The sequence below is a fragment of the Stegostoma tigrinum genome, chromosome 36 (assembly GCF_030684315.1).
Source record: "Stegostoma tigrinum isolate sSteTig4 chromosome 36, sSteTig4.hap1, whole genome shotgun sequence".
Classification (NCBI taxonomy): domain Eukaryota; kingdom Metazoa; phylum Chordata; class Chondrichthyes; order Orectolobiformes; family Stegostomatidae; genus Stegostoma; species Stegostoma tigrinum.
The window spans coordinates 17,236,718-17,250,955 of NC_081389.1; the positions used below are offsets into that span (position 1 = coordinate 17,236,718).

General features: G+C 41.0%; 1 protein-coding gene across 2 annotated transcripts in view; it reads right to left on the bottom strand.

The window, feature by feature from the left end:
* Nucleotides 1–7,834: 7,834 nt before the first annotated feature.
* The window catches only part of edc3 (enhancer of mRNA decapping 3 homolog (S. cerevisiae)), an 80,078-nt gene continuing 73,674 nt past the window's right edge, over nucleotides 7,835–14,238 (bottom strand). Inside the window, exon 6 of one of the 2 annotated variants that reach the window (XM_059640219.1) lies at nucleotides 7,835–14,170. In XM_059640219.1, the coding sequence (XP_059496202.1) occupies nucleotides 13,836–14,170 (335 nt within the window). In that variant the 3' untranslated portion in view covers nucleotides 7,835–13,835. The remainder of the gene's footprint in view (nucleotides 14,171–14,238) is intronic. The other variant, XM_048520594.2, reaches the window with a different exon arrangement.

Below are 14,238 nucleotides of genomic sequence, written 5' to 3' on the forward strand. Positions count from 1 at the left end.
GAAAAGGGATGCTTCTCTGCAGTTATACAGGGCCTCAGTGAGGCAGTTTTGGTTTCCTAATCCAAGGAAGGACACTCTTGCTCGAGGGAGTGCAGCAAATGTTCACCAGGCTGATTCCGGGATGGCAGGCCCAACATATGAGGAAAGGCTGGATTGATTGGGCCTGTACTTGCTGGAATTTACAAGAACGAACAGGGACTTCAGAGAAACAAAAACCCAAAGTACGTTAAACTCACTGGTGCTAAAACTATTTCAACTCCGCCGCCCCCCACCCCCCTCCCGCCCCAACCCCACTCGTTGGACGACATGTCCATCATGGGCCTCCTGCATTGCCACAATGACAACACTCGAAAAATGCAGGAACATCTTGTTTCACTTGGGAATCCTGCAGCCCAAGGGTATCAACGTGGACTTCACAAGCTTCAAAATCTCCCCTCCCCCAACCACAGGCCAAAACCAGCCCAGCTAGTCCCCATCTCCCGAACCATTCCTCCTACCTCAAGCCCCAACCCCCCCCACTAACCTCATCCCACATCCCCCTGAGCTGTCCATCCTCCCTGGACTGACCTATCCCTTCCTTAACTCCCCTACATTCACCTTCACTGGCTCTAACCCTAACTCTTTGACCTGTCTATCTCCTCTCACTCCATCATCTGCTTTATCCACCTTCTATCCGCCTCCCCCATCTCCCTATTTATTTCAAAATCCCCTTCCCCTCCCCCATTTCTGAAGAAGGGTCCCAACCCAAAACATTAAAACTTTCCTACTCCTCTGATGCCGCTTGGCCTGCTGTGTTCATTCAGCTTCACAACGTGTTATTTCAGATTCTCCAGCATTGGCAATTCCTACTATCTCTGAAGCAAAATCCTGATGGGACTGGACAAGCTCGATACAAAAGAACATTCCCGATGTTGGGGAAGTCCAGAACGACAGGTCATGGTGTAAACATAGAGGCAAGCCAACTGAGCTGAGATGTGGAAAAACTTTTTACTCAAGAGTTGTGAACCTGTAGAGTTTCCTCCCAAAAGGAAGCTGTTAGGGTTGGGTTCATTAGATATATTCAAGAGAAAGCTGGAAGTGGCCCTTGCAGCTAAAGGCATCAAGCCAAATGGAGAACATTGAACAGTACAGGCCCTTTGGCCCACAATGTTGTGCCAAACTTTAACCTTAAACCCAAGGTCTACCTATCCTCCACCCCTACCTTATACCATCATCCATATGCCTATCTAATAGCTGCTTAAATGCCTGCCCCTAATGAGGCCAACTCCACTACCCTCTCTGGCAACGCATTCTACGCCCCTACCACTCTCCGAGTAAAGAACCTACCTCTGACGTCTCCCCAATACCTACCTCCACTCACTTTAAAACTATGCCCACTTGTAATAGCTACCTTCCCCCTTGGAAAGAGTCTCGCAGTCCACTCTATCTATATGTCTGATTGCTTGTACATCTCTATCAAGTCACCTCTCATCCTTCACCATTCTAAAGAGGAAAGCCCTAGCTCTCTCAACCTTTCCTCCTAAGACCTTCCCTCAATTCCAGGCACATCCTGGTAGATCTCCTCTGCACCCTTTTCCAACATTTCCATATCTCTCCTGTAATGAAGCAATCATAACTGGTCAATACTCCGGATGTGGCCGAACCAGGGTTTGGTACAGCTGGAGCATAACTTCACGGCTCTTGAACTCAATCCCTCTATTAATGAAAGCTGACACACTATATGTCTTCTTGACAACTCTATCCACCTGGGTGGCAGTTTTCAGGGAACTGTGAACATGAACCCCAAGATCCCCCTGCTCCGCCACACTGCCAAGAATCTTTCCATTAACCCTGTATTCTGCTTTAAAATTTGATCCTTCCAAAATGAATCACCTCACACTTTTCAGGGTTAAACTCCATCTGTCACCTCTCAGCGCAGCTCTGCATCCTATAAATGCCTTTTTGTACCTTAGAACAGCCCTCCGCACTATCCACAACTCGACCCATCTTTGTATCGTCCGCGAATTTACTAATCCATCTTTCCACTCCAACATCCAAATCATTTACAGAAATCACAGAGGACCCAGAACAGATCCTTGTGGTACATCACTCGTTACTGAGCACATGCTGAATATTTTCTGTCTACTACCACTCTTTGTCACCTAAGGGTCAGCCAATTCTGAATCCAATCTGCCACATTTCCCCCTATCCCATGCCTCCTTTCTTTGTGCATGAGCCTACCGTGGGGAACCTTACCAAACACCTTACCTAAATCCATGTATACCACGTTCACTGCTCCACCTTCATCCGCGTGTTTGGTCACCTCTTCAAAGAATTCAATAAGGTTTGTAAGGCATGATCTACCCCTCAAATGCACGCTGACTGTCACGTATCAAACTGTGCCTACCCAAGTGATCATAAAGCCTATCTGAGCGCTTTCCAATAATTTGCCCACCACTGAAGACAGGCGAACCGGCCTGTAATTTCCAGGGTTATCCCTATTCCCTTTTTTGAGCACGAGAATGATGTTTGAGAGAAAGCGGGAGGGTCAGTTATGATCATGTTGAATGGTGGTGCAGGCTCAAAGGGCAGAATGACCCACTCCTGCACTTTTTTTTAATGATTCTAATATGGGCACACACTCTAGTTTGGTACTTTCTTAATCAAGACAAATGTTATTACACACAAGTGGAGCAGGTAGGACTTAAACCTGGGTTTCCTGGCTCAGAGGTAGGACTTAAACCTGGGTTTCCTGGCTCAGAGGTAGGAACACTACCACTGCATCACGACAGCCAAAGACTAGAGTGTTGCATCATACCCATAAAGTCCCGGTCTCTACACTCTGAAAAGACAAATTTATTTATCGTATATATTCGATCAGTCTTCATTCATTTCAAATTCAGCCCTGCAGGCAGACTTACACGTTAAAGTTGAGATCATGATTCGTCAATCAGCGAAAGCTGTCTCTGCTCAAGTGTCGGGAGAGCTGTTTGGTACAATTGTCAGTGATAGGTGATCAGAATAGGCAGAATGTCTCTCTCACAAAGAAATCAGCTGCCACCTGCTGGCGCACTTGCACATAAACAGTTCCCAGTTGAAATCTGTTCTTTCCAGCCCATTCTAACACATCAGCAAACTGCCTGGGATGAGCAAGCCATTCTAAGGACGGATGCTTTGGCTATGCAGGGAATGCAAAAGGTTTACCAGACTGATTGCTGGGATGGCAGGACCAGCTTATGGAGAGAGACTGGATCACTTAGGGCTATGGCAGAAATTCTCAAAATTACTCCTACTGCTATTTTTACAGAAATCATAGGATCCCTACAGTGGGGAAGCAGGCCTATTGGCCCATCATGTCCACACCAACCCTCTGAAGGGCATTCCATCCAGAACCACCCCATCCCTGTAACCGTGTGCTTCTCATAGCTAACCTACCTAACCTGCACACCATTAATGCTATGAACAATCTACCATGGCCAATCCATCTACACTTACACATCTTTGCACTGTGAAGGGAAATCCATGCAGACATGGGGAGAACATGCAAACACCACACCAGTCAGCCAAGAGTAGTATTGAACCCAGATCCCTGGCACTGAGGCAACAATACTTATCGTTGAGTCACCACGCTTTAATTCTCTACTTTCTTCAAAATAGACATTACAGACCCTTTTTTAAACCTTAGGACATAATTATCAATACTATAAATAACTTTAATTGCTAACCAACACTATCTTTTCAATTTAGTACTTCTGGAAACCACCACAATCCTCACTGCCATAAAATCATAGTCATAAAACATGGAAACAGACCTTTCAGTCCAACTCATCCATGCCTTTATAAGTTAAAGAATTTTTTCCCCAATTCGATTGGATTCCAGCTTTTTACTTTTCAAATAAAAATTGCATGATTTCCAGAGACACAGACAATGCTTAGAAGGTACACAGCACCACAGCAGACTTAACCAGCTTCTTACTTCCTGCCTTCCTTGCTTGTATTTTTTTTATTAAATTGAAATGTGCTTTTGCAAAGCAGGTTTGCAACGACAGTGCGTTTTTGTCAAGGGTTTACTTAGTTACTCCTGACTGGGGTAGTGCACTGGAAACCAACATCTGCTATTTTCTGAGTCACCACAAAAGTTAAAAAATGTTCGCAATTTATGCAAAGTTCCCAATTCCTGCCCAATAGATTTGGGTGAACAAAACTCAGACTAATTGTCTGAATAACCAGTAGTATTATTTATTAGAGATAACAGTTGCTTGCTTTTGGTTAGAAACTCAGAGCTGTCAACACCTATCAATTAAAACTCCAAACTGCTATAGACAAAAGTCCAATAAAATGGTGTTATGAAAGGAGAAAATCACTATAGAAACAGTTTAACAGCACAATTTCAGGATTCAAATGTATACATTAAAACGGAGAATTAGCGAAAGTAGAGGAGAAGGCCATTCAATCCTTCAAGCCTGCTCTGCCATTCAATATTCTGTCTGACCATTCAACTCTGTATCCTGTTTACACTTCCTCCCAATACCGGCTGATCCTTTTAGTCATAAAAACTATAGCTAAAGCCTTGAAAATATTCAATTAGTTGGACTCAATTGCTTTATGTGGCAGAGAATTCCACAGGCTCACCACTCACTGAGTGAAGAAATTCCTCATCTCAGTCCTAAACAACATGCATCATATCCTTAAGACTGACCCCTGGTTCTAGACTCCTCGGTCATCGAGGATATCCTTTGTGCATTTACCCTTTTAGAATTGGATAGGTTTCTAGAAGATTCTACCACCTGACCCAACCTTCATTTGAACTCCATTGAACAGACCCAAAGCATTCTAGTCTCTCTCCATACGTCAGACCTGCTATTCCAGGGATCCGTCTGGTAAACTTTTGTTGCTCTGTCTCCAGAGCCAGAACATCTTTCTTCAGACAAGGGAGATGAAAATTGTACACAATACCCCAGCAGTGGTCTTACCAATGTCCTGTACGCAGCAAGACACCCCTGCTCCTTTATTCAAATCTTTTGGCTAAGACGACGAAGATACCATTTGCTGCCTTCACTGTTTGCTGCACCTGCATGCCTTTCAGTGACTGCTGCATTTAAATACCTAGCTCTCATTGCACTTTCCTCTTTCCCATTCTATCATTCAGATATTAAGCTCTCATTTATCCACACTATACAGCATGTGTCATTTATTTGCCCACTCGTTGAACTTGTACAAATTACTCTAAAGAATCCCTGCAGTTCACTTTCTGACTTAGCTTTGTGCTATCTGCAAATTTGGATATTACATTTAAGCACAGATCCCTGCAGTACCTCACTATTTATCAACTGCTAATGCAGAAAATGATTCTATTTATCCTACTGTTTGCTCCCAGTCTGCCAACCAATTGTCTTTTCATCACAGTGCACCACCCCTAATCCCATGAACTTCAATTGTGTGTTAATCTCTTGTGTGGGAATTTATCAAAAGCCTTCTGAAAGCCCATGTGAACTGTGTCCACTGGTTTTCCCTTATCAACTCTACCAGTCACATCCTCAAAAAATTCAGTAGTTTCGTCAAGCATGATTTCCCTTTTGTAAATCCATGCTGTCCACTCCTGTCACTGTCTTCCAAGTCCTCTGCTACAAACATTTTATCGTGGAGTCTCAGATTTCCCCCTATATCAGGCCAACCAGTCTATAAATCCTTGCTGTTTCTCTTCCCTTTTCAAATCATAATGGGGTTACGTTAGCTATCCACCAATCCATAGGAATTGTTCTAGAATCATGGAAGATTACCACCAACACATCCCCTTTTTCTAAGCCACTTTCCTAAATAGATTAGATTATCAAGACGCGAATCAGTTTTCCAAAACCATTTCCCACTGATACTGATTACATGCTACCACTCCCTCTCATGACATTGTGTCCTACTTTGTGAAGGCAAAAACTAAATATGTATTTATTTGTTCTACCCTTTTGCACCCCACTATAACTTCCCATTTCTGACTGCAAAAGGCCTACATTCATATTCAATTTTTGTTTACCATATTCCAATAGAAGAGCCTACAAATTTTTATATCCACCACAAGCTTACTTTTCACACACCAACCCCCAGTCAACTAAATCACTCACTTTGTCCTCCTTTGTTGAAAATTGAAACTATCCCCAACCCTCAGATGGGTTTTTTTTGTTTGACATGTAAGCCCGACCTTGAATCCAATATGATCCATAATTTCCTGGAGAAGGCATGGTCAGTCCACCTTACCCGTTTTTATTCATTCCTGCCTGGCACAAAAACAATTGTTACAGTTGCTTCATGCACCTCTTAAATGTTTGCTAATGCCTATCCATCATCATCCCTTTAAGTAACATTGTTCATTTTATAAAAACGAAGAGCTCATTTTGTTTCTCAGATCCTTCAGTTCTGAGCTTTTCATCAAGGTTTTTTTCAGTTCACAAGAGGCACAGAGTAACCAGTTCACGTTTGATGAAGTCTATGACAATGGGCTCTTGTGGTACTGTGGAAGTGCTCCTACTGAGCCAAGATGCCTGGGCACAAGTTCTACCTGATCCAGAGGTATGTTATAACATCTCTCAACGGACCGATTAGAAAATAGCTATGACTGAGGCTGGAGGAGTGCATCATTGATTAGTGGGACTGCAATGAATCACAGCATGGAATAAAAATAATGTCTCTGACTTACCAGCTAAAAGCAACTGCTCACAGCAACTGGTGGGAGAAAATAACTGGCTTCTTTAGCTTTCAAGAGTTTACTGGAAATAGATATACCATCTCCCCTTTCATAGTCTTCTCCTTGTAATCATTCAACTGTTCAGCTACCCAGGAACCAGGGCTGTCATCAGGCTGATAACTTTTGACATGCACAATTGGTCACAGTTCCAGAAACTAATCAGTAACTAGCTGACAGCCAAATTTCCCTCTGTATACACACTGGTGAAATGCTATCTCCTTTTACACCTTCCTCCACTGCTTGTAAGGCAACAGTGTAAACACAACCGCAAAGGAGTTTCAGGAACTTGCTTTATAAAAGTACAATAATTCCTGAATCCTTTATCGTATAAGTCCCTTTCCCTTTTTAGACCGCATTTCATATTTTAATTTGAAAAAAGGAATGTGGTCTTTATACAATGCAGACATATTTTGAACTTTCAGTCGATGCTGTTAGAACCTGGACAAAAACAAGCTGTTAAAAATGGCTGTTGTAAAAAGTGTGATTTTTGATCTTTGATCTATCATCAATACAGTGTCTCATAATATTGACATTCACAGCCATCCAGGGGATTCATATATCCAAGATAGGCCAACAAATGATCTAAACTCAAAATGGAAGTGAACAGCCTGATTGCCGTTCTATCGTATTGGGATGGCTGATCAAACTGCTAAGATGTTAAATCACAGCACAGAATGTGATTGTTTGGACAAGGACTTAAGACTTGTCAAATCACATGATGAGAACCACTATTGTCTGATTTGGAAAAAAAAATCAGTGATGAGCTGTTTGCTTACAGTCCCAAAGACAATACTAGAAACACTTCTGTCTGTGGACCAGAAGTGAGCTGCATAACAGGCAGCCAGAGCATGTAACTTGTTCCAGTTAAAGTTCACCTGAGAACCATTCTTCTGTAAATTAGACAAAAGGAAACCCTCAGCCTCTTAAGAATGTTTTACATTATAATTTTCACTGTAAACTTGAAAGATCTAACTTCATTATAGAAACCCACGACTGCCTTGTCAGAGGCCACATATGGGAAGCCTGAAACCAAGTTAACCATTGTTTTGTACCTGTAATTAATCATTGCATGCGTACGTGAGAGACTGAGTGGGCAACTTGGCTTTATTTTCAGAATGAGAAAATAAATAACCTTGGTTTGAACCTAGGAAAGCTTGCTGCTGAGATAACTGAATTGGGATCCACATTCCATGGGTAAAAATAACATACATTTCAAACATACAAAACAAACTGATCTCACACAGTAAAAAGAAAACAAATTCTATTTGTGACGCATTTAAATCTGAGTTCTGTAATCTGGGACTGTATCCTACGGATCCAGGGAAGCACACAGAAATCAATATCAACTCAGTGAAAGACCTTTTTTGGACAATCATGTATTACAGAGCAATGTGTAGAAGCTTAAAGCAGCCACCACGAACACTCAAAACAGAACATCTGAAATAATACGAGGAAATCTGTTAGTCCCTATGCATCTGATAACAATTGACATGAAAAGCAAGTGTACATTAAATACAAATGTAACATTTAGTAAGTCACCTCGTGTACTTCACTAAAAGAAACAAATTTGAACTGCACTTTGCAGTGCAGATTTTATATAAAGTATACTTTTACAAATTTCACAAATACACAGTATATTCTCAGCAAAAGTAACTGGCAACCCAGCATCATTTCATTTGCAATATCTAAATTTTCTATGCGTGGAATGACATCCCTTGCATTATCACATTCAAAAACAGAGACACCAATCAACAGAAATTTGTCTTTATTTAAATCTTTACTTTCAGCAACGAGAAATCATGTACCTTCCTGAACACAGGACAGTATATGAATCGAAAATCATGAGACAACAGATTTAGCTTTTGTAAATGTCAGTCAACACCAAAACAAAAACACATCCACAAAAACATTTTGGTCACAATCACTTAGAACCCTACAAATACAATAAACTGGTACAGTACAAGGTTGATGTGCATTAGTTCTAGTGCTCAAAGTCCAGTGTTCAGGTAAACTGGATACTGTGCAGGAAGTACAAAACAGGAGATGCCGTGTGAATCGAAGTATGTTGGCTTCAATACAATAAATCAGCTACCACTAACATAAGCCTGCTTTTGAATTGTTACTGAAAAATATTCTACTTCAAATCAAAAGTTCACCACCTCACAGTATACCAGTCTATTTAAGTGTACAGTTAAAAAAGCAACTTTGAACAAACATTAACAGTTGTTTTTCCAAGAGCTATCAGCGATTGCAACTGCAATACTAAAGAAGCAGGGAGAGGGAGAAAAGCAGCACTGATGATTACTTGTACCTGCACAGTACAATATTTAACACTGCTGTAACACAATATACTCCTCAAAGCTTGATTAATGGGAGCACTTCCACTGAGCAGATGTGCGCTTATCGGAGAAGGAGCTGGATTCCTGTTACCAACACATTTTTGATGATGCACAGTGTGTCTAAGATTTGTAAACATAAAAAAGGAAAATTAAACATTAATGCTGAAATACTGTAAGAATCAAGTTTTGTAAGCTGTAGTGACCAGACAAGGTCTTCTAGGAAAATGCTGGGTTCCAGTGACCTGACTATTACGTTCTCTACTTTTTCCAAATTCTGAGCATAAATTTTGATAATTATGTTCACAGTGGAAAAAGTTATTTTTCCTTTCTTAAAAGCCTGTTATTGGCCACTGTGAAGACAACTGCTAGCAGCATTTCCCACCAAATTACATCGATTGCACCATTAAGGTGTGGAACCACTTGTAAAGCTCTTACGTTTCAGAAGAGGCCAGGATTATTATGAAGATACAGACACCATTACTTCTGGTTAAACTAATTTTTGCAACTTGGTGACCCATTTCAGATGGCTCTGCAGTCCCTCAAGTAGCCATTCATTCCTCAAGAGCCTGCGAGAAAACAGCTGCCAATTTAGAATTCAAACTTGACTTCACTCAACATCCCACCGTAATTCGCACTGAAGGGTAACTAGAAATTAGTCAAAAAGAGAAGGCTAAACTCATTTCTTCCCTGATTTCCACTAACCACCTGAATCAACAAAGAACGTGGAGAGTAAAACGAAAGCGCAATTAGCAGGGGCTATTCATCAGAACACCATTTGGCACTTTTAAGTGGTCGTTGAAGGGCATCATTTCGGGGATACTCCCTCCTGAATAGGATGGTGGGAAGGAGTTAATGCATTTTGAGTGCAAAAACAAAGTGAGGCAAAGAACTAAATACCTGATAATTCAAGTTGTTTGTCATCTCCCTGTACTGCTGATCTAATACATTTCACTAAAAGTAACTAACTATTTTGTTCATTTTCTAGATCTAAAATTACCGCTTCAAAACTTCCTGGCTCCTCAAGTCAGTGCTGTCATAACACAAAATGACCTGAAAGGTTGAGGATTCCCAAATTCTATTCTGCTTGCCAGATTTATTATTTTGTTAAATAAGCAAAAAATAATCCAGGGTTGTGTTCTTCCTCTCTTTTTGCAAGGATCTCCACCGCAGGGACTTATTAAAACACGTGTCCAAGAGAAAGAAAAACACAATTTTGTCCGTATACAGGCCCATTATGTTCATCTGGAACAGGGAAGAAAGGAAATGCAGTGCTGTGGCATTAGACCAGAGAATTAGTTAAAACCATAGGGTGGTATACATTGGAGAAAGGCCCATGTTTTCTATCTGCCTGGAACAAAAGCACCAGGATGTGTGGATTTTGCTTGTCTGCCATGAACAATCAGCTCAGGGTATTGAGGGCTCAATGTTGTTGGAGGACTTCTTGAAATAATGTGACAGACCTGGCTTACATTTTCAGAGGGTGACACTCCATCACCGCCCAAAGTTTGGTTATAGTCACTGCCATGTCGTACAGTCTATTTTTGTAGCCTGTGGGAATCACTAGAGAAAATTAAACAGTTTTAACAAAACATGTTATTTGGCTTAAAAAACAGAAATCGTCTTGGCAAAGACAGCCAATGCTCAAAGTCTGAGTGGCAAAACACTTACATGCAGACACTGCTTTCCAGAAATACCATATATATTTGCTGTATTGAAAGCACACCTCTAGCACTATTGTGGTAGTTTGGTTCAGATATTCAAATGCCGATGCATTGTGCAAACCTGGCATGTATGTTCTCACTCAGTTTGTGCCCAGTTTTACAAGTGATAAATTCACTTCCTTACATTTATGGAAACGTCCTTTGTAAGTAAAGCTTATCTACATTCTTTTGTCAATGAAAATTACGCACAAATGTTTTGTGCTTTTAAACACCGCAGTCATAATATTGTGCAGTGACTGCATAGGTGAGACTGCTGCGGCCTGAAAGAAATCTCTACTGTTCAACTCAAAGCTCAAATAACAATGTCACAACAGCAAGCAAATGTTAATCATTAAACCTAAACACTTCAGTCGCAAAGAATTGGAGGCCCTGAGAAATGGGTATATTGCTGATGTTTCATCAGATTTGAACTGGAGAGCTAACTATCACTGAAGCCAACTGAATCATTCGTTTTACCAAAGCAATCACAGCAAGGGTCCTGTGTTGACCCATGTCCAGTGATGCCCAGCATCAGAATCTTTTGACTTCAAAAGCAGGTCATCTATATTTACTACTTGAGCAAAAACAGCCCTCCTCCCAAAATGAAACCAGAAGTACATCAGGGAAACAAAAAAACCATAAAATTAGCTTAATTCTTTGCAAAGGCTTGATTCAAGCTACTGAACAAATTCTACTGACCACTGTTGTTTAAAGCAGAGGGAAGCATGCAAGGCTGTATATTCCGTTAAAGAATTAAACTGGCTTGAAGTACCGTCACATTGTGTAGGCAACCACACTCTTCCCAGTTGCACAAAAAGTAATTTTTGTCTTTATTCTACCAAAACTCTGGCCAAATATTAAAGCACAAAGATCTGTCACGCACAACAGGGAGCAGCTTCAGAGGCTTCAGTGGAATTTGAATTGCAGTTGAAGATAAATACTTGCAAATCAAATCAGCCTCTGAGAACAGTCATAAAGGCATTGTTATCAACACTCTGAGAATGAACAACACTGCAGAGGGAAGACTAAAGGAGCATCTTCAAGGAAACATTCTAATTTTCTCTTTACCAGAATAAGGTCTGTAATAAAGCTGCATTGATTTTCTGTCTCGAAAGAATTTAGGCCACAGGTGATCCTGCTCCAGTCAAGAAACTGCATTTCTGATCTCCAATCGATGGGAATGAGCAAACTGTGTTCTCTACAATTACTGTCCTTTCTCCAACTCCCGTGCTTTCCAGTGATCAAATAAGATTGTCCAAGCAAAAAACAAGATGGGGAATGAAATACTGGGAGCTGAAGAACAAAGAATTTACACACACAACAGATACAAAATTCAATTGGAACCTCAGACATTTTCTCACTGAGCAATTCTGGTCACAGTGGAAAACCAAATGGTAGCCAAGTCTAAAATAATGATAACAACTTTGCCTGTTGTCATAGAAAAGAATGGAACATGATATAACCAACTAAACTTGAGGGTCGGGGACAGTTAATATCTGTACCATTTTTTTTAAACATTAGCGAAAATAACGCAAGTAAAACTCCCACCCTACTTTGGTGATCTTACTTCAAATGCTTATCTATGATACCAGAAAATATGTTTTCTATACTACTCCGGTCATGCATTAAAAAGCAATTAGAAATACTGAGACACATCTGGAGCACAAGGAAAAGGGTATTCTCATTCAGCTGCCTCCAACTCGCTGCATACCCAAGTAAAAACTTTTGGAGTTCAATTCCGAGCTTATCCACAGAGGTACAGCCAAAAGTTCAATTCAATATTGACACTCCTTTTCCACAATCTCACTTCTTCCTAGCAGTTGAATTTCTCAGTAGGGCTTTACCCAGTGCCTTTTCCAGGAATACAAAAACCCAGGTGCTGGAAGTGCCAAATTCACTATTGGCTTTAAAATTAAAAAAGTTTACTGATCTCATGGTCCCCAATTGTTGTGCATGTACATTAAATTATTTTAAATAATGAGCTGGGCAAATGAATCAGGAACTCCCACTTATCCTATTCCTTCAACTGGTAGGTTAAAGAAATTGACACTTAACAATATAAGATATATTCAGTGCAGTGGACCCATCTAAGAATCAACATTAACAAGGCATGCACCTTGCTCAATGCAAGACATGGCAGTCCATTCCATTCAAAACAGTACCATATTAAATAGAAATTTGAACCGATCATTGGCAAAATGGAGCTGACGCAATGATTGACACTCTTGTATTTATGCTTTTTTGATGTGAAGTGGAGGTGTGAGCTGTGTCAATGGGAACTACTGAAACTGTCAGAACTCCAAGCATCCATCAGCCATTAAGTTCAGGAAGGCAGAAATAACTAAAGGCTCTTTTTTATCCACCCAAAACGCCTCACTACAGGAGCTGATTTTAAGCTTTGGCTGCACGAGGGGGCGCTGTTAGTGCATGTTAAAGATCAAAACTACAGGCATTTTGATATTCTACAAGTATCATGTTTCACCACAAATAAACACATTTTAGCTTCATAAAAACCACAAGGTTTGAAAGCTTGTCCTGCGCCATCTGCTCGTGGCAATAAAACCCCAACAGTGATCATTGCTAAACGGTGCATAGAATTTGAAGGAAACCACAAGTGTGATAATTACTGCATTTCTTAATGAACATCTTCCTACTTCAAAAGTTCCCCTCAGCAGTTTCCATCCCTTCAAAAAAGAAACTGGTTGAACAGTAAGAATATTAAACACAGCAAACTCATTCATGGGAGGGTGCCCATTTCAACCCTGCCTATAAAAATGTCTTGAATGCAACAATACCATGCACAGCCTTCACAGCAAAGGCACAGTAATTTGCGCAGGGACAAGGCAAAAATGCAAATCGGTAGTAACCTTTGGTGCTGTCATCCTTTAGCGGATCCTGGTACGGCACCAATCGCAACAGGACACGTGATGCTTGCTCAGTTTCATAAACGATCTCCTGCCACTATATTATTGAAATCCAAGTCAGCTGTACATTAAGGCTTGTAACACTTCTATATTCTTCTCCAGTTTGCTGAGCTGTTCTATGGCCTGCAAGGTTTTCCTCTCCGGCATTAAGCCACCACTACGCACAATGCAAAGGTATGACAAACTTGCAACCAAAAGGTGAGTGATAGGAGATTCCCACTTCCTGGAAAACCTTCTTTGGTATCCCAATATCACAGAGATACACCCGCCCTGCACTTTCCCCCAGTGGCAAAGGTAGGCCGACAGCTAGAGACCACTTGGCATCAATGACATGCTCCAATTCACCCACAGGCGGGTCGATACTCAACACTGGAGCTCGATTTTGGTTGGCCCATTCAACAGCTGCTCTGTACCATGGCTGCTCGCGAAGAAACGGGTTCTCGTGACAGTCAAGACAATTGATCACCAAGTCAACAGGAGTATCTGGCAAGTCTGGAAGTTTAGCAAGAAAAAGGAAAAAGGTTACTCAAGAAAGAGGTGGGAAATAACTTCAAATACAA